Source organism: Myotis lucifugus, unplaced genomic scaffold (assembly GCF_000147115.1).
Source record: "Myotis lucifugus unplaced genomic scaffold, Myoluc2.0 scaffold_0, whole genome shotgun sequence".
Lineage (NCBI taxonomy): Eukaryota > Metazoa > Chordata > Mammalia > Chiroptera > Vespertilionidae > Myotis > Myotis lucifugus.
Genome location: NW_005871048.1, coordinates 44,052,891 through 44,076,001, shown reverse-complemented (window position 1 = coordinate 44,076,001; position 23,111 = coordinate 44,052,891). Strand labels below are relative to the sequence as shown.

Genomic DNA, 23,111 nt, shown 5'->3' with positions numbered 1-23,111 from the left:
TACTGGCCAGAGTGATATTTGTTTTATTTAGTAGCTTCAGTTACAACTGAGTTAGATAGAAACTTGTTATGTCTTATAGCTATTATAAATTGTTTTGTATTGATAATTATTGAAGAAAGAGAGGAAGGTCCTTTTGGGGAGTAGAATTATTTCAGTTGTGAATTTACTTTCTTATTTTTCTTTTTTAAAGGGACAAGAGAAAAGACACCCGAGAAAAGATCAAGGAAAAGGAAAGAGTGAAAGAAAAAGATAAAGAAAAGGAAAGGGAAAAAGAGAGAGACAGGGAAAAGGAACGTGAAAAAGAAAAGGAACGGGGTAAAAACAAAGATAAAGACCGGGATAAAGAACGGGAAAAGGACCGGGATAAGGATAAAGACAAGGAAAAGGACAGAGAGAGAGAGCGGGAAAAAGAGCATGAAAAGGAGCGAGACAAAGAGAAGGAAAAGGAACAGGATAAAGAAAAGGAACGAGAAAAGGACAGATCCAAAGAGATAGATGAGAAAAGAAAGAAGGATAAAAAATCCAGAACACCGCCCAGAAGTTACAATGCATCAAGAAGATCTCGTAGTTCCAGCAGGTTTGATATGCTTAAAATTTTTACCAAGGTTTTTACTGATGACAAATGAAAATAAGAATTTTAACTGAGGGGGACAAGATTTTCTTTACAAGTGGAATCAGTACAGTAATATCAAAACATTTTTCTTTTCAGAGTAAGCATTTCTCTAAGAGGGCTTGCCACAGGATTGAATCTGTGAGAAGGAAGGATGGATGGTATTGGGCAAAATTATTTGAAAAGTTTTACTTCTCTTTTGTGATCCATTATTTTAACGTGGTGGCAGCACTAGCAGATGGTGCTGCTGCTGATTTTCTTGGAGGGTGGGATGGCAGGAGCAAGTTTTTATTTTTTTAATTGGGGTGACATTGGTTAATAAAATAATATAGGTTTCAAGTGTACAATTTTATAATATAGTAGAGGCCTGGTGCATGAATTTGTGCACCAATGGGGTCCCCCGGCCTGGCCTGCGGGATTGGGCTGAAACCGGCTATCCGACATCCCTCAAGGGGTCCTGGATTGTGAGAGGGCGTAGGGCAGGCTGAGGGGCCCCACTGGTGCACAATCAGGGCCGGGAAGGGACGCAGGAGGTTGGCCAGCCGGGGCAGGACCACGGGAGGGCTCCAGGGCGTGTCTGGCCCCTCTCGCTCAGTCCCGATTGGCCGGACCCCAGCAGCAAGCTAAGCTACTGGTCGGAGCATCTGCCCCTGGTGGTCAGTGCATGTCATAGTGACTGGTCAAGTGGTTGACTGTCCCCTGGTGGTCAGTGCACGTCATAGGGAGCGGTTGAGTGGCCTTAGCAGATCATTAGCATATTACGCTTTGATTGGTTGAACGGACGATTGGACACTTAGCATTATTAGGCTTTTATTATATAGGATCACCTGGATATTGCATTGTGTGTTCACCACCCAAGTTCAAATCTCGTTTCACCACCATATATTTACCACCCTTTACCTTTGTATCACCCAGTCCCCTTTCCCTCTGGTAACCACCATACTGTTGTGTGTCTGAGTTTTTGTTTGTTCATTTTTTGCTTTCAGTTTTATATCCCACATATGAGTGAAATCATAGGTTCTTGACTTTTTCTGTCTGACTTATTTCGCTTATCATGATATTCTCAAGGTCCATCCATGTTGTCACAAATGGCAGTATTGCATTTTATGGCTGAGTAGTATTCCATTGTATATTTGTACCACATCTTCTTTGTCCAGTCATCTAGCAAAGGACAGTTGGACATCACATCACACCTATTAGGTTGGGTATTATCAACAAGACAAGTAATAACAAGTGTTAGAGAGGTTGTGGAGAAAAGGAACCCTCATTCACTGTTGGTGGGAATGTAAACTGAAAGTTTCTCAAAAAGTGGAACATAGACCCAGTAACTCCTCTGGATTTCTACCACCAAAATGTGAAAACATTTATTCCCAAAGATATATGTATCCCTATGTTCATTGCAGCATTATTCACTGTAGCCAAAATATGGAAACAGTGGAAGGGCCTTTTTAAAATTTAAATATAGAAGAATTGACCTCTTAGACTTCCGTATTTCTTTGGAGTGGTGTGGTTAGTTTTATGTGAAATGATTTCTGAAATTGCAGTGTTAGTGCTTTTTCATCTAAGTTAGTTTTTACTGCACTATTTTGTTGAACGCATGAATGTTTACATTTTTTGTTTTGTCATTTTTAAGATTTTGCTTTTTTCTTAGGACTGTTCCCTTAATCTCTTAATAAGTGCTCTGCCACCAGGTGGAGTAGGTTGCCATAGTAACTGCAGCAAAATGAGGACCTTCATTGATTGAAGATTATGTAAACCTACATTTCATTATTCCGGATGATACCGTGGCTATAAATAAATAGAAGTTCTTGTGTTAAGCTATATATTAAAATATATATTTTAAGAAAGCTTTAAAGGTATTTTAAGCATAATTTTTCATAGAAAATAATTTCAGAAACAGGAATGCCTTTTTTAAAAATTCTTTTTAAAAATATTATTTTATTGATTTCAGAGAGGGAAAGAGAGAAACATCAATGATGAGAGAAGAAGCATCGATCAGCCATCTTTTGCATGCCCCCTATTAGGGATCAAGTACGCAACCTGGGCATGTGTGCTGACTGGGAATCAAACAGTGACCTCCTGGTTTTATTCTTTTTTTTTTCTTTTTCTGGTTTTATTCTTAATGCTAGTCTTTGTTTAGATAATACAAGATAATTCAAGCATTTTAGTGCTTTTACTATATGACAGATTTTATGTGTCAGCAATTTTTCATGCCTAACCTTATTTAATCTTGAAAAAAGTCTATGTGCCCTAACCAGTTTGGCTTAGTGGATAGAGTGTTGGCCTGCGGACTCAAGGTTCCCAGGTTCGATTCCTGTCAAGGGCATGTACCTTGGTTGCAGGCACATCCCCAGTAGGGAGTGTGCAGAAGGCAGCTGATCAATGTTTCTCTCATCGATGTTTCTAACTCTCTATCCCTCACCCTTCCTCTCTGTAAAAAATCAATAAAATATATTTTAAAAAGAAATAAGTCTATGAGAAGACTATTATCATGGTTGTAAAACATGAGGAAACTGAAGGTTAGATGAAATTTTCCATCTACTTTGTACTTTAGTATCAGAAGTACAGTAGCCCTTTCTCCTTTTAGAAATTAAGTTTACTTGAGAATTCTCTAACTAGTTCTTGGTTACTTGCTTTAAGAAAACTTGATTCAGCATAGAGTTGAAAGCAACACTTTATGTTAAAACTAGAGGCCCGGTGTATGAAAATTCATGCACTGGAGGGGGGGTGTCCCTCAGCCCGGCCTGCCCCCTCTCACAGTCTGGGAGCCCTCAGAGGCGGGGGGTCATCCGGCGATCAGGGGAAGGTGACACCCCATCACACCTCTGCTGCTGCCACTGCCGGCAGCGCAAACCTCGGCCGGCCCTGGTTACCTGCGCCCCGGGCGGCCCTGGGTGGCTGGGGGCTGAGGGGACTGGAGGACTCCAGAGGCAGGCACACAGAGTGGCTGGGCCCGCCTGGGGGCAGGCCTGGCCTTGCCGCACACCTGCCGCCCAGCGGGGCTGAGGGGACTGGGTGCCGCCATCTTGTGGCTGTGAGTGCCACCATCTTTGAGGGCGGGCAGTCAATTAGCATATTCCCTCCTTATTGGCTGTGGGTGCCGCCATCTTTGAGGGCGGGGCAGCAATTAGCATACTCCTTATTGGCTGTGGGCGCTGCCATCTTTGAGGGCATGGCAGTCAATTAGCATATTCCCTCCTTATTGGCTGTAGGCGCTGCCATCTTTGCAATGGCGTGAGGGTCAATTAGCATATTCCCTCTTTATTAGCACTTGGAGTGCGGGTGAATTTCCCGCCAAAATATAAGATGGCTCTGTCTTTTGGTTTTGTTCCATCCACCAAAAGGGTGGATTACAAACAAATATTTGGTAATACGCAGTTACAATCGGCCCGAGTTTACACGTTTCCCGCACTCCACCGCAAATCTATATGAACCGAGTTAAAGACGGCTCCCGCGGAGTACGCTCAATTCACGCGAGCCGACTTAACTCGTTTCCCGCATTCCAAGTGTTAAATAGGATGGGCTTAAAATAAGCTGGTAATATTTTAGCACATTGAACCAAAACCTGAAGAATTAATTTAACCTCATTTACTGTGGGTATCGTTGAGACCTGTGACTGCATGTTTATGGCACAGTGATTTTAATGATTCTGTGTCACATATTCTTTTGTGTTTATGTAATTGTTTAGATACCGCTCTTCACAACACCAAATAATGTTTTTGATGCCATTTAGTTGAATTTGCTTTTTCTGATGACTGTGAATGAAATGTTTCATTTTTTCTTGGCTCATTTTAAAGTCGCTTGATATTTAAGAAAGTTCAGATATTCACATTCAGTGCTAAATATATTCCTAAATAACCTCTGGGGTCTGGAAAATAAATGCTTAGAATGTTTCATACTTTCAGAGGAGCTTGGTGAAGAGATACAATTTCTCACTTTTTAGCATTTTTCTGCTTTTCAGTTGCTCTGATTTGTTTAGTAAATGGGGGAAACATTGCTCAGAAAAATAGTCTACTTAATATTTTTATTTCCAATATTCTCCTAATCTACCTTTTAAAAGAAAATTTTTATATATAAAAACGTATTTTTTAAATCCTCACCCAAGGATAAGTTGTTTTTTTAAAAAAATATATTTTATTAATTTTTTACAGAGAGGAAGGGAGAGGGATGTAGAGTTAGAAACATCAATGAGAGAGACAGGGATGGAGAGTTAGAAACATCAATGAGAGAGAAACATCGATCAGCTGCCTCCTGTACACCCCTACTGGGGATGTGCCTGCAAGCAAGGTACATGCCCTTGACCGGAATTGAACCTGGGACCCTTCAGTCCACAGGCCGACGCTCTATCCACTGAGCCAAACCAGTTAGGGCCAAGGATAAGTTTTTACTGTTTTAAGAGAGGGAAAGAGAAACATCTATTGGTTGCCTCTCCTACAACCACCCCCCCCCCCCCCCCCCCCCCCGCCAACCAGGAATTGTACCTACAACCTACATATGTGCCCCCACCGGGAATCGGACCTGCAACCTTTTTGGTGCAGGGATGAAGCTCCAACCAACTGAGCCATCCGACAGGGGCAATGTTTAAAAACCTTTTAATGTTTAAAAGTTACTATCAATAAATAGACCAAGAAAGGGAAGGAGAAAATATTTATTGAGTACCTATTATGTGCCAGGCTCTATGCTTGGTACTTTATTGGTATTCTAAATCCTCATCATAACACTGCAAGGCTTGAGTTATTTTCATTTTCCAATTGTAAAAACAGGTTCAAGTTAAAAGCAACATGACTCCAGTTGTGTGGCTGGTAAGGTGTGGAACTAAAATTTAAATCTAATTCTAACCAACTGCAGTTCTTCCTACTAAAGCTGCCCACTTCTTTTTCAACTAACTGGTATTCTAAACTGCTGTCTATTTAGCCTTAGCTCTTACCATCAATTGGTAGTTATTAGATATTCATCTGTACATAGTACTTCCTGAACAAAGAGTTACACTGATCAAGGGGTAGCCCGTTTTGTGTATACTTAAAGTCTGGAATTCACAGATGTTCTCATGCTATGGAAAAAGTGCTTTGGGTTCTTGTGCTGAGCTGTTAACTGAATAGCATTGATTTAATGGAATATTGTTACCTAATTTCTTCATCAGTCAGAAGTATAATTTTGGGGTATCCTGGAAATAAAGTTGGGTAATGGAGGAGAGAGCTTCAGGTAGAGTTGGAATTAATTTATTTGTGTTCTCAAAATTCTTAAGCTCTTTTGGTCTTAATATCTATTATATATACCACATCTAAAATATTATTTAGATTTTTATTTTATAAATGAAAACATAGAATGTTTCCTTAACCTAGAATCAATTTACTGAGGTGGTAAGAACAACTTGAATTATTAGAAATTGATTCTTTCAGCTATATGGCCAATGGCCACTAATTATCAGAACTCCTTGTGAGATAGTTGGATACATTAGTCATTTAATAACTATATCCTCATACTTCATTCTTGAATTATGAACATATTGAAATTTATTGTTTCTAAGTTGACCACCTTACTAATGAATTAGAGTATTCATATTTGCTAATATGTTAAGCAAAATAATTTTAATAACAATAAACACTTAATCTTAGTAATTGTTTTTTACTTTGTCATATTTAAATCCATGGTTTTAAGTATTTTACTTATCTCTAAGCAACTCTGCACTCAATTTTAAATGAACAGAACAACAGTAATGAAATGGTAGGAGATGGGAGGGCAAAGCATAAGATGAGTTAATGTAAATACTTTTTTAGAGATACTCTGAATACTTAGGTCTGGAAAGTTCACATTTTTCAAGCCAACTTATTTTTCATTTCTTGAAAAAGGCATGTTAGTGTCCTTATTACAAAATAATCCCCAGTGGGGCAGCAAGGAGCTAGATGCATGACAATGGATCTGATAAACAAAACATGTTTTAGATGCTAAGGAAGAACATATCTAACTTGAGAGAATCTGAAACATCCATTAATATTTTTTTCAACTCAAGAAATTATTGTTCAAATAAACAAGATGAGTTGGAGGTCCTCTACCCTTTCTAAGATGAAATGTTAGGAGATCTTTTTATTAATCTGTAAGATTTATGGTTCATAATTTGACCTGCACTAAAATTGGATAATAGAACGTGCTCATAAAGGACATGTGCTTAAACTGGCTTCCAGAGAATACTGGTCACTTGAGAGCATTAAGGACTCTTCTGTTTTTGCGTATTTGAATTGTCATTTCTTTATTTACTAGAGGCCCGGTGCATGAAATTTGTGCAGTGGCAGGGGGCGGGGGTCCCTCAGCCCGGCCTGCGCCCTCTCACAGTCTGGGAGCCCTTCGGGGATGTCCAACTGACAGCTTAGGCCTGCTTCCTTAGCTCTGCTGTGGACATCCTTAGCTCTGCTGTGGAGGCAGGAGAGGCTCCCACCACCGCCGCTGCACTCGCCAGCTGTGCGCCCAGCTTCCGGCTGAGTGGCGCTCCCCCTGTAGGAGTGCACTGACCACCAGGGGGCAGCTCCTGCGTTGAGTGTCTGCCCCCTGGTGGTCAGTGCGATCATAGGGACCAGTCATTCGACGTTCGGTCGATTTGCATATTCGCCTTTTTATTATATAGGATTTTTAAAATCTTTATTTATTTATTTTTTATTATTAAATTTTTATTGTTCAGATTACATTTGTTCCTCTTCCCCCCCCCCCATAACTCCCCTCCTTCCAGTTCCCGCCCCACCCTCCGCCCTCACTCCCCACCCACTGTCCTCATCCAAAGGTGCACGATTTTTGTCCAGTCTCTTCCCGAATCTCCCATTCCCCTTTCCCCCCCAAGAATAGACAGTCCATTCCCTTTCTATGTCCCTGATTCATTATAATCACCAGTTCATTCTGTACATCAGATTATTTATTCACTTGATTCTTAGATTCACTTGTTGATAGATGCATGTTTGTTGTTCACAATTTGTATCTTTACCTTTTTCTTCTTCCTCTTCTTAAAGGATACCTTTCAGTATTTCGTATAATACTGGTTTGGTGGTGATGAACTCCTTTATCTTTTCCTTATCTGTGAAGCTCTTTATCTGACCTTCAATTCTGAATGATAGCTTTGCTGGATAAAGTACTCTTGGTTGTAGGTTCTTGGTATTCAGCACTTTGAATATTTCTTGCCATTCCCTTCTGGCCTGCAAAGTTTCTGTTGAGAAATCAGCTGACAGTCGTATGGGTATTCCCTTGTAGGTAATTGAGTCTCTTTCTCTTGCTGCTTTTAAGATTCTCTCTTTATCTTTTGCTCTTGGCATTTTAATGATGATGTGTCTTGGTGTGGTCCTCTTTGGATTCCTTTTGTTTGGGGTTCTCTGCGCTTCTTGGACCTGTAGGTCCGTTTCTTTCACCAGGTGGGGGAAGTTCTCTGCCATTATTTCTTCAAATAGGTTTTCAATATCTTGCTGTCTCTCATCTTCTGGCACTCCTATTATTCTGATGTTGGTACGCTTGTAGCTGTCCCAGAGGCTCCTTACACTATCTTCACACTTTCGGATTCTTTTTTCATTTTGCTTTTCCGGTTGGGTGTTTTTTGCTTCTTCGGTTTGATTCTTGTGCTCCTCTGGTCTGCTATTGGGTATAATATTCTTTATTTCAGTCCGTGTATGCTTACTTTCTAATTTCTTTATCGTAGCATCGAGGGTCTCATTAGTTTTCGTGAGGCTCTGCTCAAGTTTATAGCAAGCCCTCAAAATTGCGATTCTTAGCTCCATATCCTCCATTTCTGTCATGTTTTTTTGTCTCCGCATCTTTTATGCTTTCTTGGTGCACCCCCTTGTGGTCTTTGTGCGCAGTCTTGTTCTAGCCAAGCCTTAATTGTTGTAGTTAACACTAGAGGGATTTGACCACCAGGCCGACTGGCTGTAGGAATCAGCTATGTGGAAAACTTCAGTCCTCTGGGGAGGCGCTAGTCCAGCCTTTGCTTGAGGCAATCGGCAAATGGCTGTGCGCAGGGTTTGGGCGGGGCGGGCTCAACAGGGCGGGGGGAGGGAGCAGCTATGGCCGCTCGCAGTCCGTCTCCAGGGGCTCTGCCTCTCTGTCCCAGCAACCGCTGCAAACCTCGGAGGGGCCGTAGCCAGACAGTCCCGCTTCTCCCGTTTGAGTCTGGGTCCCTAGAGACTCGCCCGGATCTGTAGCCCAGAGTCTGAGACTCACTCCCGACTGAAAACGACAACCGCGCCCTCAGCCACCAGCCCGCTTTGCGCGCACACCGCCGCACCACCGTACCTTTGTATTTTCCACACTGCGCCTCCTCTAAGCCTCGCAATGCTGTTGTTTTTCCTTCTAGTTGAAGAGTCCCTCCTCAGCCAGCCTTCCTGTGGTTCTGGGTGATGTCCGTTCCGTCTTTTAGTTGTATTTTTGAAGTGGTTGTTCGAGGCAGCAAACTCCGGTGTTTACCTATGCCGCCATCATGGTTTCTCCTTAAAATCTTTATTGTTGAAAGTATTACATATGTCCCCTTTTCCCCCCTATTAATCCTCTCCAGCTTGCCCCCACTCCAGGCCTTCACCACCCAATTGTCTGTGTCCATGGATTATGCATATATGCATACAAGTTCTTTGGTTGATTATCTCCCACCCACCCACCTCTCCAGCTTTCTCTCTGAGGTTTTGCACTATGTTCCATGCTTCCATGTCTCTGGATCCACTCTGTTCATCAGTTTATTTTGTTAATTAGGTTCCACATATGAGTGAGATCATGTGATACTTGTCTTTCTCTGACTGGCTTATTTCACTTAGCATGATACTAGATGCCTCCATGCTGTTTCAAAGGGTAAGATATCCTTCTCTTTTCCTGCTGCATAGTATTCCATGGTATAGACATACCACAGCTTTTTTAATCCACTCGTCCACTGATATGAATTGCACTTTATTTAAATTGCTGTAGTAATATATGGCATATCGTTAACTTTCAGGGAAAGGCGAAGGAGGCGGAGCAGGAGTTCTTCTAGATCCCCAAGAACATCAAAAACCATAAAAAGGAAATCTTCGAGGTCTCCATCCCCTAGGAGGTAGGTTGAAAGTATGTGCCCATACTAAGAAGGAAGCAGGAGGGACAATTTTCTCTTCACTTTATTTTTAAAACTTTATATTTTTGAATGAGCAATATGTAATACATTTCCATGGTTGAGAAATCAAAACTGTATAAAAGGTTATACAGTGATAGGTCTTAATTTTCGCCCATGTGCCCATCTACTCTGTTCCCGTAAGTAATGACTATTCATTTTTTGTATATCCTTCCAGTTTCATATACACATACAAGGTGAGGATATGTACTTATTTTCATCTTTCTAATAAAAGAGGCAGTACAAAATATACACTGTTGTGCACTTGCTTTTTTCACTTCACAACCAGATCTTTCCATATTTGTCAGAGAGTGCTGCTTTACTCATTTTTACAACTGCATGGACTTCTGTTGTATGATAGTACCTTAGTTTACCTAACCAGCCTGCGGTAGAATGGGCTTTCTTAGTTTTTCTGCTCTAAATTATACAATACTGTAATGAATCACTTTGGACTTAATTCATTTTGTGATGTGTACGTATGTAGGAAAACTTTCCAGAAATGGTAATGTAGGGTTAGAGGATTGTGTTTGTAATTTTGAGAGTTTTCCATATTGCCTTTCATACGGATTGGCAATCCCTGTACTTTAACTAGCTGTGCATGAGAGTGCTTGTTTCCCTACAGCTATAACAGGTTATGTAATCAAAGTTCTGGGTTTTTGCCCACTAAATTGATGAGTAATGGTACCATTATAGTTATTTTAGTTGTATTTCTCTTAAGAATAAAAGTGATCATCTCTATATTTGAAGGCCATTTCCTGTGAATTGTCTATATATTTTGCCAGTTTTCCTATGGAGTCTTTTTTAATATTTTCAGAAGCTTTTTCTGTATTGGGGAGACTATTCTTTAGTGATTTGATTTCAAGTATCTTTCCTAGTTTAAAAACTTATCTTTCTAAGTTATTGTTTCTAGATTGACCACCTTTATTTATGAGGTAATTTAGAGTATGTAATTTTGCTAATATGTTAAATAGGATAGTTTTTAATAATTATTCAGTAACTGTTTTTTTTACTTTGTCATATTTAAATCCCAGCTTTTAAATACAAATGTTTTTTATTTTTATATAACTTAATTTCTCAATTTTTTTCTATTTAATTTCTAGATTTTGTCATAAATTTAGAAAGGTCTTTTCCTATTCTAAGGTTATGATAGAATTCCCCCATTGTTTCTTCTTCTACTTTTATGGTTTTATTTTTACATTTATATCTTTGATCCATTAGGAGTTTATCCAAATGTACCATCCAATTTTATTTTATTTTTCCAAATGCTTTACTGTTGTCCTAATACCATTCATTAAAAACTCAATTTTTCTAATACTAGTTTGATAGATTGCTTTTATTATGTACTAAATTTTTCTATTTGGGTTTATTTCTGGGCCTTCTAGGCCAGCGATTTTTAACTTTTTTCACCTCATGGCACACATAATCTAATTACTAAAATTCTGCGGCACACCAAAAAATACGTTTTTTGCTGATGAGACAAAAAATAGTATAGTTTTGTTTTAGTCATATAGGAGGACTGTTGTGTTGTGTTGGTTGTCATTTTTTAATTTGATAATCTAAGGGAGAAAAGGTTGGTGCTCCTGACTAAATAGTCTGGTATTGCATGTTTTAAAAATTCCTGCAGCACACTGTTGAAAATCACAGTTCTGTGCTGTTGGATTGTTTTGACTGATGATTTCTGTGTCATGGTTTTAATTATTCAGATTACATAGTATTTCTTAATAGCTGATAAGGCCTGTTCTCCCCTATACTTCCCATGGCTCTTTTTTCGAGCTTTCCTGACCATGTTTGCATGTCTGTTTTTCCCTTTGAACATCAGAGTCAGTTGTCTAGGTTCTAGAAATAAAACCTATTGATGATTTGTATTACAGTTACATTTATTAGAGAAAATTTATAAGTAGCTTTATTAATACATAAGACTTTAATGAAGGTGAATCTTTTTATTCAGGAACATAGTATATCTTTCTGCTTATTCAGGCCATCTTTAGTGTTTTTTACGTGTTTGTTTGATACAGATTTTATGTATTTTCTAAATTCTTATACATATTTTACTTTTATTGCTTTTGTTAATGAGTTCTTTTCTTTCATTACATTGTCTAATTGGAGGTTGGGTTTGTACATAGGAAGGTATTGATTTTTGTTTGTTTTTTCATTCCTTTATTGGTAAGTCATAGTTTTTATAAAAAGCTTTGCCAGAGTGTAAGGAGCATGTTTCCCAGCAGGGGTGTTTTGTTTATTTGCTTGTGGGCTATTGTTTTTAGGTGAGAATAATGAAAGACATAGGATATGATAGAGGTAGCCATATTTTTATTGAAAAAAAAAAGCTTTGTTTACGAAAGTCAAGACTTCTCTCAGTTTTGAATTCAGATTAGACAAAAAGATATATTTACAAAGTGTCACTGTCTCCCCTATTCCTTTAACCTTACTCCCCTCCACCCTCTGTAAGAGATTGTTTATTTTATCCTTCCTTTCTTTTTGCAAAATTGAGCAGATACATATATTTGATTTTCTCCCTTTTTTCACAAAGGACAGTCTATAATATATACAGAGAGAGAGAGAAAGAGAGAGAGAGAGAGAGAGAGTGAGTGTGTGTGTGTGTGTGTGGTCAGTTACTACCCAACCCCACCTTCACCCAAGTTATTTTTTAAAAAATGAGAAATAATTCACTTACAATAAAATTCATCCTTTTATATGTGCAATTAAGTGTTTTTTTTAAATATGCTTACAATGTTCTGTAACCATCACTACTACTTAATTCTAGAACATTTTTTGTCATTTTCAAGAAAGCCCATACCCATTAGCAGTTACTCCACATATATATATTTGGTTTCATTTTATCCTGATTATAGTAGCTAGGTAAACTCTCAAATGTTTCAGAACTAATAAATTGACAGTACTAAATTTTGTTTTATGTGAACACCTGGCTGGTGTAATTCAGTTGGTTGGGCATTATCCCATGCACTGAAAGGTTGCTGTTTCAATTCCTGGTCAGGGGCATGCAGGAGGCAGCCGATCAATGTTGCACTCTTACATCGATGTTTCTCTCTTCCTTTCTCTCTCTCTAAAAATCAGTAAAAACTATTCTTAAAAAAAATAAAAGTTAAATTAAAAGTTAATTGGAGTGTGGGTAGAGTAGGTGGCATCATAGGTCTCATTTATGTTACTTGATCAAACTAGATTACTGATAAGCTTATTTACTGATATGCTTTAGTGTTAGGTAACATTTTGTCAACAATAGAGCAGGTCTTTCATTTCTTAGAAGTTAACTGACATATTATCAATATTCTTATAGCAGAAATAAGAAAGATAAAAAGAGAGAAAAAGAAAGGGACCATATTAGTGAAAGAAGAGAGAGAGAACGTTCAACCTCTACAAGAAAGAATTCTAATGACAGAGATGGGAAAGAAAAATTGGAGAAGAACAATACTTCACTTAAAGTAAGCAATGGTCATTCAGTGTTTCGACTTTTAATAATTAATAACTGAGATTGTTCTTTATTGCATAGAAGTAGTTTTAGGCTAAAAGGTCCTTGAGGGCAACAGTGTCTTGTGTCTTGTATGTTTTTGGTATTCTTTTGTATTTGTTAAATTGACAGTCTTTTTAAAACTAAATTTTGAAGGGATAGATAGATAAGAGCTAATTAAAAGTTAAACAACCACATTCTCTATTTTAGAGAATCATGGAATGGCATATAGTAAGAAAAATTTTAGACTATTTACGGTACATGTAACAAATGTATTTGATATTTATATTCAGATTTCTACTTGATGCCATTTTCCTCAGTATTTTGTTTCAACAAATTTGACAGATGTTCTGTCATTATTGGTTTTGTAATATATACTGAAATTAGGTTTGTTGAATTAGATAATTAATGGAAAACCAAATTCTAGCAATTAAGGGTTTTGGGATGAATATTTTAAGAATTTATGAATTATGTTATATTGGTATAATTTGTATTTGAACATCATTATGAGTTTTGGAGCTTTTATCATACAGTTTTATTTACTCTCATACTGATAGAAGTTTATCATTGTCAATAACATGTATTTCTTGAGCACTTACTATGTGCCAAGCACTATTCCTCATGTTCTCATTTAATCCTCACTTAAGCTGAGGGCAAAACATGGACGTTCTTGAACAGTCTTTGTTAGGAGGAATAGTGACTGGCTTTTCTACATTCCCTTACTTTTGCTTCCTTGGTTTCCAGATTACAAATCTATCCCGGTGTCTTTGGCAACTATTTTACTCTTTCCACAGATCTGTCACATTTTTTGAAGTCAGTGAACAACACTTAGTGAACACTTCTTTAAAATTTCTGTTGATCTATTTTTTTCTAATTTAATTTCCATGGATTGCCCATCTTTTATGAGAAGTGCAAAACACATATGGATACATATTTGTTTAACCTATATATATGAAATGGTAATGGGAGAAAACCCAGTTTTATTAATTCTTAAAAAAATAAAGTTACATATTTTAGCCATAGCAGATGTAGTAACAGGCAACTCTTGAGAAAAATATTAAATGTATCCCCTAATATTCATTGTAGGAGAAGGAGCACAATAAAGAACCAGAATCAGGTGTGGGCAAAGAAGCAGATGACAAGGATGCACCAAGGACTGAGGAAAACCAAGTACAGCAAAATGGGAATTGTCAGCCAAATGAAGAAAACCTTTCTACCAAAACAGAAGCTGTGTAAGACTGACAAGTGCACCTCTAAATGCACGCTGGAATAAAATCCAAAGCTTTTAATTACTCTTAACAAGATGTTAAATAATGAAGAATCCATTTGAGCATAAAGAGATAAGCTAACAGCTTTTCTAGTTGTTAGGTGGCTTTGTGGCCATCTTGTTAGTGAGTAAGAAAAGAAAGCATGGACATCATGAAGATAACTGATGTTACCCAAACTCATCTTCTAAAATCTGTGTATTTCCATGGTGGCTGGCACACTTGTCCTGTGATTTGTTAGTGTTTGCCAAGAACCATTACAAATAAATGGGACATCAAAGATCCAAATTTGTACTCTCCTCAAAGACTGGAGATAAACATTGGAGGCTCTTTTAAAAAGTGTTAGTTACTGAATTTTGTATTGTTTTACTTTTTTTTAAAATTTCAACATATACAGATTGATGATGTGCTTGAAATCGGTGCAAATATATACCCACCCTTGTAAGTGCAGAATATGTAAGAAGTTTTAACACTTAACTCCACAGGATTTATAGTGATTGTGTTAAATTCTCACTATTGTGTTTCTTTTTCTCACTGTTTAGGACAAGTTTTTCTTTACAATACTTTTACAGATTCAGGTTCCTTAAATAAGTGGATTAAAATAACAACTGACAATGCATGCTACTACTGTTCTCTTTCAAAAGGAAGAACAACTGTGTTGAATACTAATAATAATGTATTAGTATTCAGTGTTTAGAATCATTGGGTTTCCCCACAAAGTAAGCACTTCTTTTTTAACTTTCTTGACATTTCCAAGCTTATTATGAATAATATTGTAGTGTGTATTGTCAGCGGTAGATGGCAAAGGTATCATTATAAAAAGAAAACTTGGGTTTTCAAAATGGGCTATGGGAGCACAAGCTGAAGCTTTAGTGCCTTCTACAATGTGGTATACTGTTTTCTAGAATTTTATATGTACTAGTCATTCTCAGCTCATACGGAATTTAGATGGATATTCCATTCACTCCCATAGAGAAGTGTGCAAGTGATATGTCAAAAGAGCTTCTTACTTAGTTCACCTAATATGAGAGGGAAGTCCTGTTTTCAAGAATGACTTTAGAGCTTAAAACAACAGTGCAGTTTTGGGACCATCAGTTTTATACTGTGATCATTGAAAATGAAGCATGTTCTTAATTTACTTAAAGCAAATCCTTTAGTTGTCTATATGGGATGGCCTTAATTATTACCTCTCAATCATCTTCTCATAAATGATGTGCAGAAATTGAACTTAAGGAGAATACATGAGGTTGTTTTATTTTTAAGGATTTGTTTACTTGATTTAAAATATAGGTCATCCATCATTCTTAGGTTCACTTTTTATAGAAAGTATGCAAGCAGTAAAATGACAACATTGCTAATATTTCCCCACCACCCTAAACCATAACTCATAGTTTCAGAACTCTTTTCATTATTGTTATATTTCCAAAAAAGATATACCTTTTAATTAGCATATTATTGAAAAATCAAGTATAATTATTTTAATACAATATAATACAATCAGATTACTCAGTTGCCTTACCTCACGGGAAGAGTTACTTATAGATTTCAAAGCTGGGTAGCACATCAGTTATTTGGTTTCAACTTGAGTTTTCTTTTAAGGTTAATACTATTGAAACTTAAGTATTGGGTGGGGAATGGAAAGAATTGCCCTTATTGCAAATAATGAAGCCTGGTTTGATTATGAAGCTGCTTAATTCCACCTCATGTGTCCAGAATTACTGTGGTATTTTTTCCCTTTTTGTCACTGTGTACATTAAATTTTTTGAAAATGCTTTACTATGTAAAGTATAGATGGTCATTTTAATCCTTCAACCACATACGGTTGGCTGGTAAACAGCTTATTCTGATACAAGAATGCTTGTATGGTGACTATGGAAAGATCGTGAAGGAGTACGTATGTCTTGCATCAACAGCTGTCTTATTTATGATATGTAAGTAGAATAGAGCAAATGTTTGACTCTGTTATTTTTAGTACCATTTCTTAATAAAGCTAAGTATTTTAGAGGAAAGTATTTGTTATGCATTTCAAAACAGCATCTTAGTTTTATTTTATTTTTTTAGTTTCCATAGAAGTAGTTTTGACATGGAGCGTGCATGTTTGGTGTGGTGTCTATAAAACAATCATTTAAAGTTTGAGTGTTTTCTTGTGTTCTGGGCTCTATTAAATGTTTGTTATGTTATAATTAGCATATTTAATTTGGGTCCTGCTACTAATTATTTTTCTTGCCTATATTTATTCAGCTTTAAAATAATGAAAGACTGATTTGTAAAAGTTAGGCATAAGTAGGAATACAAGAGATCTGGAGAAAGTGAAATAATTTTCTTAAATTAGAGCTTATGTAAGGAAAGCTTTCTAGGTCTATAGATATTGGGGTGTGTGTGTGTGTGTGTGTGTGTGTGTGAGAGAGAGAGAGAGAGAGAGAGAGAGAGAGAGAGAAAGGGGGGGGGTTCTCCTTGTTCACGTATGAGAGCTGAAATGTTTCCATTTGTTTATTATTTTTTCAAGGAATTTGTTTTTTTTCTTTAAGATTATTCTTGTTCATCCCAGGTAGATATTGTCAGAAAAACTTGAGGTAAGGCCAAGATGATAGCCATTTTATACTTGAAAGCTCCTGTAAATATCTTTTTTTGTTTGATCATATGGAGAGTACATACACTCTGTTCCTTAAATTGTAATTGCTCTTCATCATTCTGGACAAATTCTGTTGGTCCTCTTGTTCTTTCTGTCCAGCACTGCACACTGAAAAGGTAATAATATAAGATGGCTCTTCATAAGATAGCCAGTTTCATGTGAGAAAACAAGTATAAATCCTTCACTTCTGTAACCATCTCCTTAGTTATTTTCCATCTAATCTAACTTATAATTGCAAACACTAGTCAGCTTGTGATTTTCTGTTTAGAATTACTTTTTCAAGAGGTAAAATGCATGTTATGTTGATCTTCAGAAGTGTCAGAGGCTTAAATTTTGGCATACTCAAATATAACACATTTAGAATTAATATTTTGTCAAAATATCTTGTGATATTAGTCTTTTTCATGACCCCATTTATTCCTATATATGTGTCTATTTTTATTTAAAACATAAAAAAAAAGATGACCCAAATTTTTCAACTGAAGATAATGTTCAAATTTAAGGGATATATATGTATATGTATATATATAGTACATATATATAGTAATATATATGTATTTAGTACATATATATAGTAATAGGCTTTTAAAAGTTTAAAAATTTATTAGAGATGGTTTGATTTAAATCTTTAGTAGTTGGAATAGCAATTAGAATGAATCCTTTTGGAGGGATGCATTGAAAAACTTAACATTTCAATTAGTCATTTTTTATATTTTCACAAAATAGTATCTGAATTTAACTTGGCCATGAAATAGAGTCATTTCAACAAAGTAATTATGTTTCCTACATGTTTAATTTTTTTAAAATCTTTGCTACTTAATATACTTAGTACTTTCTTATGCTTATTTGCTAATGTAATATTCATTTAAATTGAATTGTTTATTTTCAGATTTCAAAAGTTAGTGCCCCTAAAAGGGCTAAATTGTACTTCTGGAAGCAAGAGTCCAGTATAAGTGTAATAAAATAATACTTTAAAATATAATGGACTTCCCTACTTAATCTTGGATTTGTGGGTTAATTTGTTTCTCTTAGTACATTTTTATTGATGATTCTGCTTAAAGACTGATACATTATTTTAAAAATAAAAGCTAAAGCTATTAATGACTTTTGGTCCATATTCTGTTAAGTTGGATTTAATAAATAATAGGTGTTTTTTTTTTTCATTTCACTTTCAGGTAATTTTATGGTTTCTGGCAATTAATTTAAAATTATTAGTTTATATCTAATACAATATTCCTTAATATATTATTTTTAAAAGCAGGTTTGTAGCCTGTTGCCTGATTGTTAAATTTACTTGTATCTAGCTAACATTTTAACTTTGAAAATTGCCACCTTTTGGGAAGCTTCACATATTTTACAGTAAATATTTATTTTCCCAGGACTGGAATGAATAGTTCCCTTCATTCTTGATTAACATTTATTTGCTAGATAGATATTTTCTTAACTACAGGGTATCCCCCAAAAATGTATACACAACTTAATAGCTGATAGATCAATTAATGTTTCTTTCTTTTCAGATTTAACCCATTGGAATTAATAATTATTCAAAGTGTGTACACATTTGGGAGGTGGGACAACCTGTATATTAAGTTCAAATTCATGAAAATCACACTGAAAGAATTACAGTTGAGATTTAGTTCTACCAACTTAAGGTTACGGGTAGGCAGAAAAATGTTGGGGAACAATCTACAGAATTCCCTGATTTCCACAGGAGATTTCACATTTTGGTATACTGTGTAATTGTATAGATAGTTCAGTTTAATGGTTAAATAGTACTCTCCTTAATCTTAATTAGGTTAATACATAGTGTTCTTTACATAATGCTATGAATTATCAAGGGAAGAGTTTAAAATGTAAGCAGGAAGGTGCTGCATAGGTGGTGTGTGTTTATGTGAGTAGGACTACTAAATGGTACTAGAAAAGATTTATCAAATGATGCTGCTATTGTGTTACTATATTTTTAATAAAATGGAAATCTTAAAACCTTGCCAGTCTTGAGTAGTAATTTCACTTATTTCTGAGACATTTATTTGTATATTTACATCTTAAACTTTACTGTCTTTATAGTAAATGCATTTTGGATCTTAACAAAAGAGGAAGGACAAGATTTGGCAGGATTCTAGAGACTTCAGTCTGATCAGACTCCAAGTGCCAGGAAATACCAACAATAGAGGTAGTGTTTACAAGGACTGATTTCTTGCCAGATCATAAGAATTCATTTTCTTAGAGATTCAGGGAATTCACTCAGCCAGTAGCTTGGACCCAATGGGTCTGGTCTGCTTATGGCCTGGAGTCCAGGTGGCTCAGGAGCAGATTGAGGTGGGGACCATCCACCCTAGAAGTTGCCCACCTGCACGGGAGCTGGATCTTGCCTGCCTTTTATCTTTGTTCTAACTTCAAGCTCCTACTAATTGCATAGTGTGGGAGCAAGCAAATTTCAGTAACCTGAGCTGAGGTTGAACTGATATGCACCCTAATCAGAATGATATGATTATAGAACAAATTACAACTATTTAAGCCAAATAATTTAAACTTCAACTAGCAACTTAGACTGTTGTCATGTTTGGAGTATGGTGATATAAGACCAAGTAGAATTTTGAAATCATATAGCCAGTGTATTTGGTCTGAGAGCTCCCTAGATTCTTGTGCATGAAGGCTCTTCACTCATTTTTAAGAACAGTGATAATAAACTAATAAAGTGATAGCAATAATGCAGGCTATATTCTTTAACTGCTTTCTCTGAACCTCTGGCAACCTCCCAAAGGAACTATTAAATCCAGTAAGTAGGAACAGGGCTGTCACAAGCCTCTGGTGCCTTTGTGTGAGGAAAAGGTGCTGCCTCTGGGTGGTGCAACCTCGTGGGTGCGCAGCTTGACAAAAGGAGCTCAGTTTGGAGTTCAGGCTTCCTTGTCTCCTGGTCTGGGCATCTTTGTGCAAAGAACAGTCTTTGCAGCTGTCCGTGGGCACCAGTGGCAGGAAGCTGCTTCAACAAGCCGCCTTCCTCCAGCCCCAAACTGCCTGGCCTGTTTGGCAGGTAGAGGGACTGAGCGATCAGTGAGACATTTATTAGCTTCAAAAAGGATGAAAGCCCAACTCTGAAATTCTTTGCCAATAAAAATATGATGCAAAGGAATAAGAATAAAATGTACACAGACAACGGTAGTTTAGAGTTTGAAAGGATTTTGGAAATGAACTAGTTTTTCCCTTCCTGCTCTTTAACAGACTTGGAACCCCAAAACTCAAAGAGGAAGCAAGTAGTAGCCCCACGTCTCACCACGTGTAAGTAGCAGGGTCTGTTCAGGGCCTGAATGCTGTGGTGCTGGGATGTGTTCTTCCCATGCACGACCCAGGACTTGGCTATCAGCAATTTCCTTAGAATATTTGACTGCTATTTTTATAAATTAAAATTTGGATGGATTTTTTTCTGCTAAATGCCACTTATATTACAATCCATCTCAAAAATACAGATAAAAAGATAATTTCTCTGATTCAATTATTACAGGACTTCCAAGCATCATTATTTATAGTATTAGGAAAAATATAATTTTCATGTCCATGGAATTGTGGCTCTGGCAGTAATAATTTTATTACACTTGATGAGCTAACCAAGATATCTGGGTTAATGCAATTTGTATTTAAAGATGTCCTAAAAGGCTAACGTAACTTCATTATCAGTACGTGACTTTTATTTATTTTTTTAAATTAAATCTTTATTGTTCAGATTATTACAGTTGTTCCTCTTTTTCCCCCCATAGTTCCCCTCCACCCAGTTCTCCTCCCACCCTCCGCCCTCACCCCACCACCACTGTCCTTATTCATAGGTGCACGATTTTTGTCCAGTCTCTTCCCGCATCCTCCACACCCCTTCCCCCCCTAAGAATAGTCAGTCCACTCCCTTTCTATGCCCCTGATTCTATTATAATCACCAGTTTATTCTGATCATCAGATTATTTCTTCACTTGATTTTTAGATTCACTTGTTGATGGATGTGTATTTGTTGTTCATAATTTGTATCTTTACCTTTTTCTTCTTCCTCTTCTTAAAAGATACCTTTCAGCATTTCATATAATACTGGTTTAGTGGTGATGAACCCCTTTAGCTTTTCCTTATCTGTGAAGCTCTTTATCTGACCTTCAATTCTGAATGATAGCTTTGCTGGATAAAGTAATCTTGGTTGTAGGTTCTTGGTATTCATCACTTTGAATATTTCTTGCCACTCCCTTCTGGCCTGCAAAGTTTCTGTTGAGAAATCAGCTGACAGTCGTATGGATACTCCCTTGTAGGTAATTGACTGTCTTTCTCTTGCTGCTTTTAAGATTCTCTCTTTGTCTTTTGCCCTTGGCATTTTAATTATGATGTGTCTTGGTGTGATCCTCTTTGGATTCCTTTTGTTTGGGGTTCTCTACGCTTCCTGGACTTGTAAGTCTATTTCTTTCACCAGGTAGGGGAAGTTTTCTGTCATTATTTCTTCAAATAGGTTTTCAATATCTTGCTCTCTCTCTTCTTCTGGCACCCCTATAATTCGGATGTTGGTACACTTGAAGCTGTCCCAGAGGCTCCTTACACTATCTTTATATTTTTGGATTCTTTTTTCATTTTGCTTTTCCGGTTGGGTGTTTTTTGCTTCTTCGTATTTCAAATCTTTGACTTGATTCTTGCGATCCTCTGGTCTGCTGTTGGGAGTCTGTATAATATTCTTTATTTCAGTCAGTGTATGCTTAATTTCTAGTTGGTCCTTTATCACAACATCGAGGGTCTCACTAGATTTCTTGAGGGTCTCATTAAGTTTATCGGCAGTTTCTAGAAAATTCTTGAAAAACCTTAAAAGTGTGGTTTTGAACTCTATATCCAGTAGTTTGCTTTCCTCCATTTCTGTCATTTGTGTCCTGTTTCTTTGTCTCGGCATTTTTTATGCTTCTCTGTGTCGATAGAGTGGCTTTCTGTGCTAAGTGTCCTTTAGGGCCCAGTGGCTCAGCCTCCCCAATTACCTGAGGTAGACACTCTTGGTGCACCCCCTTGTGGGCTTTGTGCACAGTCTTGTTGTAGTTAAGCCTTGATTGTTGTAGGTAACACTGGGAGGATTTGACCTCCAGGCCAACTGGCTGTGAGAATCAGCTGTATCTATGGTGGGAGAACTTCTGTGCTGAAGACACCCTTATGGGGCAAGACTTGCCTCAGTGGGGCTTTGGTGCTCACTGAGTCTGCCCCCTGAGTGTGTCCCTTATGGATCTGAGGGGTTGTAATTGGATGGTCCCACTCTGACTACTGGGTACACTGGCTCTTGGATCTAAGGAGGTGCTAATCTAGCCTCTGCCTGAGGCTACCCAGCAGAAGCCAGCTGTAAAGCAATGCAAGTTGCCCTGGGGCCTTGGGGCAGCTGCAGTTTGTTAAGTAATTTTCAGATTACAAAGGGCCGGGCCTTTCATATGCACGGCTTGGGCGGGGCGGGGTCCCAGGGGATCAACAGGGTGGGTGGAGCGAGCAGTATGGCTGCTCTCAGTCCTGCCTTCAGAGGCCCCGGCAATCGCGAGCGCCTCCGAGAGAAAGCTGCCCTTGAGTTCCGACCGATGCCAGACAGTCCCGTTTCTCCTGTATGAGTCTGGGTCCCCAGAGACTCGCCCGGAACTGGAGCTCAGAGCCTGAGACTCCCTCCTGATTGAAAAAGACAATCGTGTCCTCAGCTGCCAGCCCTCTCCGCATGCACCTCCGCACCTTTGTATTTTACTTCCGCACCGCACCTCCTCTGAGTCTCAGTATGCTTTTCTCTTCCCTTCTAGTTGTAGAATTTCCACTCAGCCAGCCTTCCTGTGGTTCTGGATGATGTCCGTTCTGTCTTTTAGTTGTATTTTTGAAGTGGTTGTGCGAGGCAGCAATCTCCGGTGTTTACCTATGCCGCCATCTTGGTTTCCCAGTACGTGACTTTTAAAAGTATAATAGTTATTAAACAGTAAGACATCTAACCACGCTAATATGATTTTCTGTTTTTTCAGGTCAGGTGGCAAAAGTTTAATGAGCAATTAATTATTTGATGAATCAAA

The 23,111-nt window shown here is 37.5% G+C and overlaps 1 protein-coding gene across 6 annotated transcripts in view; it reads left to right on the top strand.

Annotated features, from left to right (window-relative positions):
• The window catches only part of SREK1 (splicing regulatory glutamic acid and lysine rich protein 1), a 52,969-nt gene extending 33,909 nt beyond the window's left edge, over positions 1-19,060 (top strand). For 4 of the 6 annotated variants that reach the window (XM_006081386.3, XM_023751299.1, XM_006081389.2 and 1 more), the window contains 4 exons: positions 191-577; positions 9,564-9,659; positions 13,006-13,150; positions 14,263-19,060. In XM_006081386.3, the coding sequence (XP_006081448.1) occupies positions 191-577; positions 9,564-9,659; positions 13,006-13,150; positions 14,263-14,412 (778 nt within the window). In that variant the 3' untranslated portion in view covers positions 14,413-19,060. The remainder of the gene's footprint in view (positions 1-190; positions 578-9,563; positions 9,660-13,005; positions 13,151-14,262) is intronic. The other 2 variants (XM_006081387.3, XM_023751300.1) reach the window with 1 other exon arrangement.
• The last annotated feature ends 4,051 nt before the right edge of the window (positions 19,061-23,111 follow it).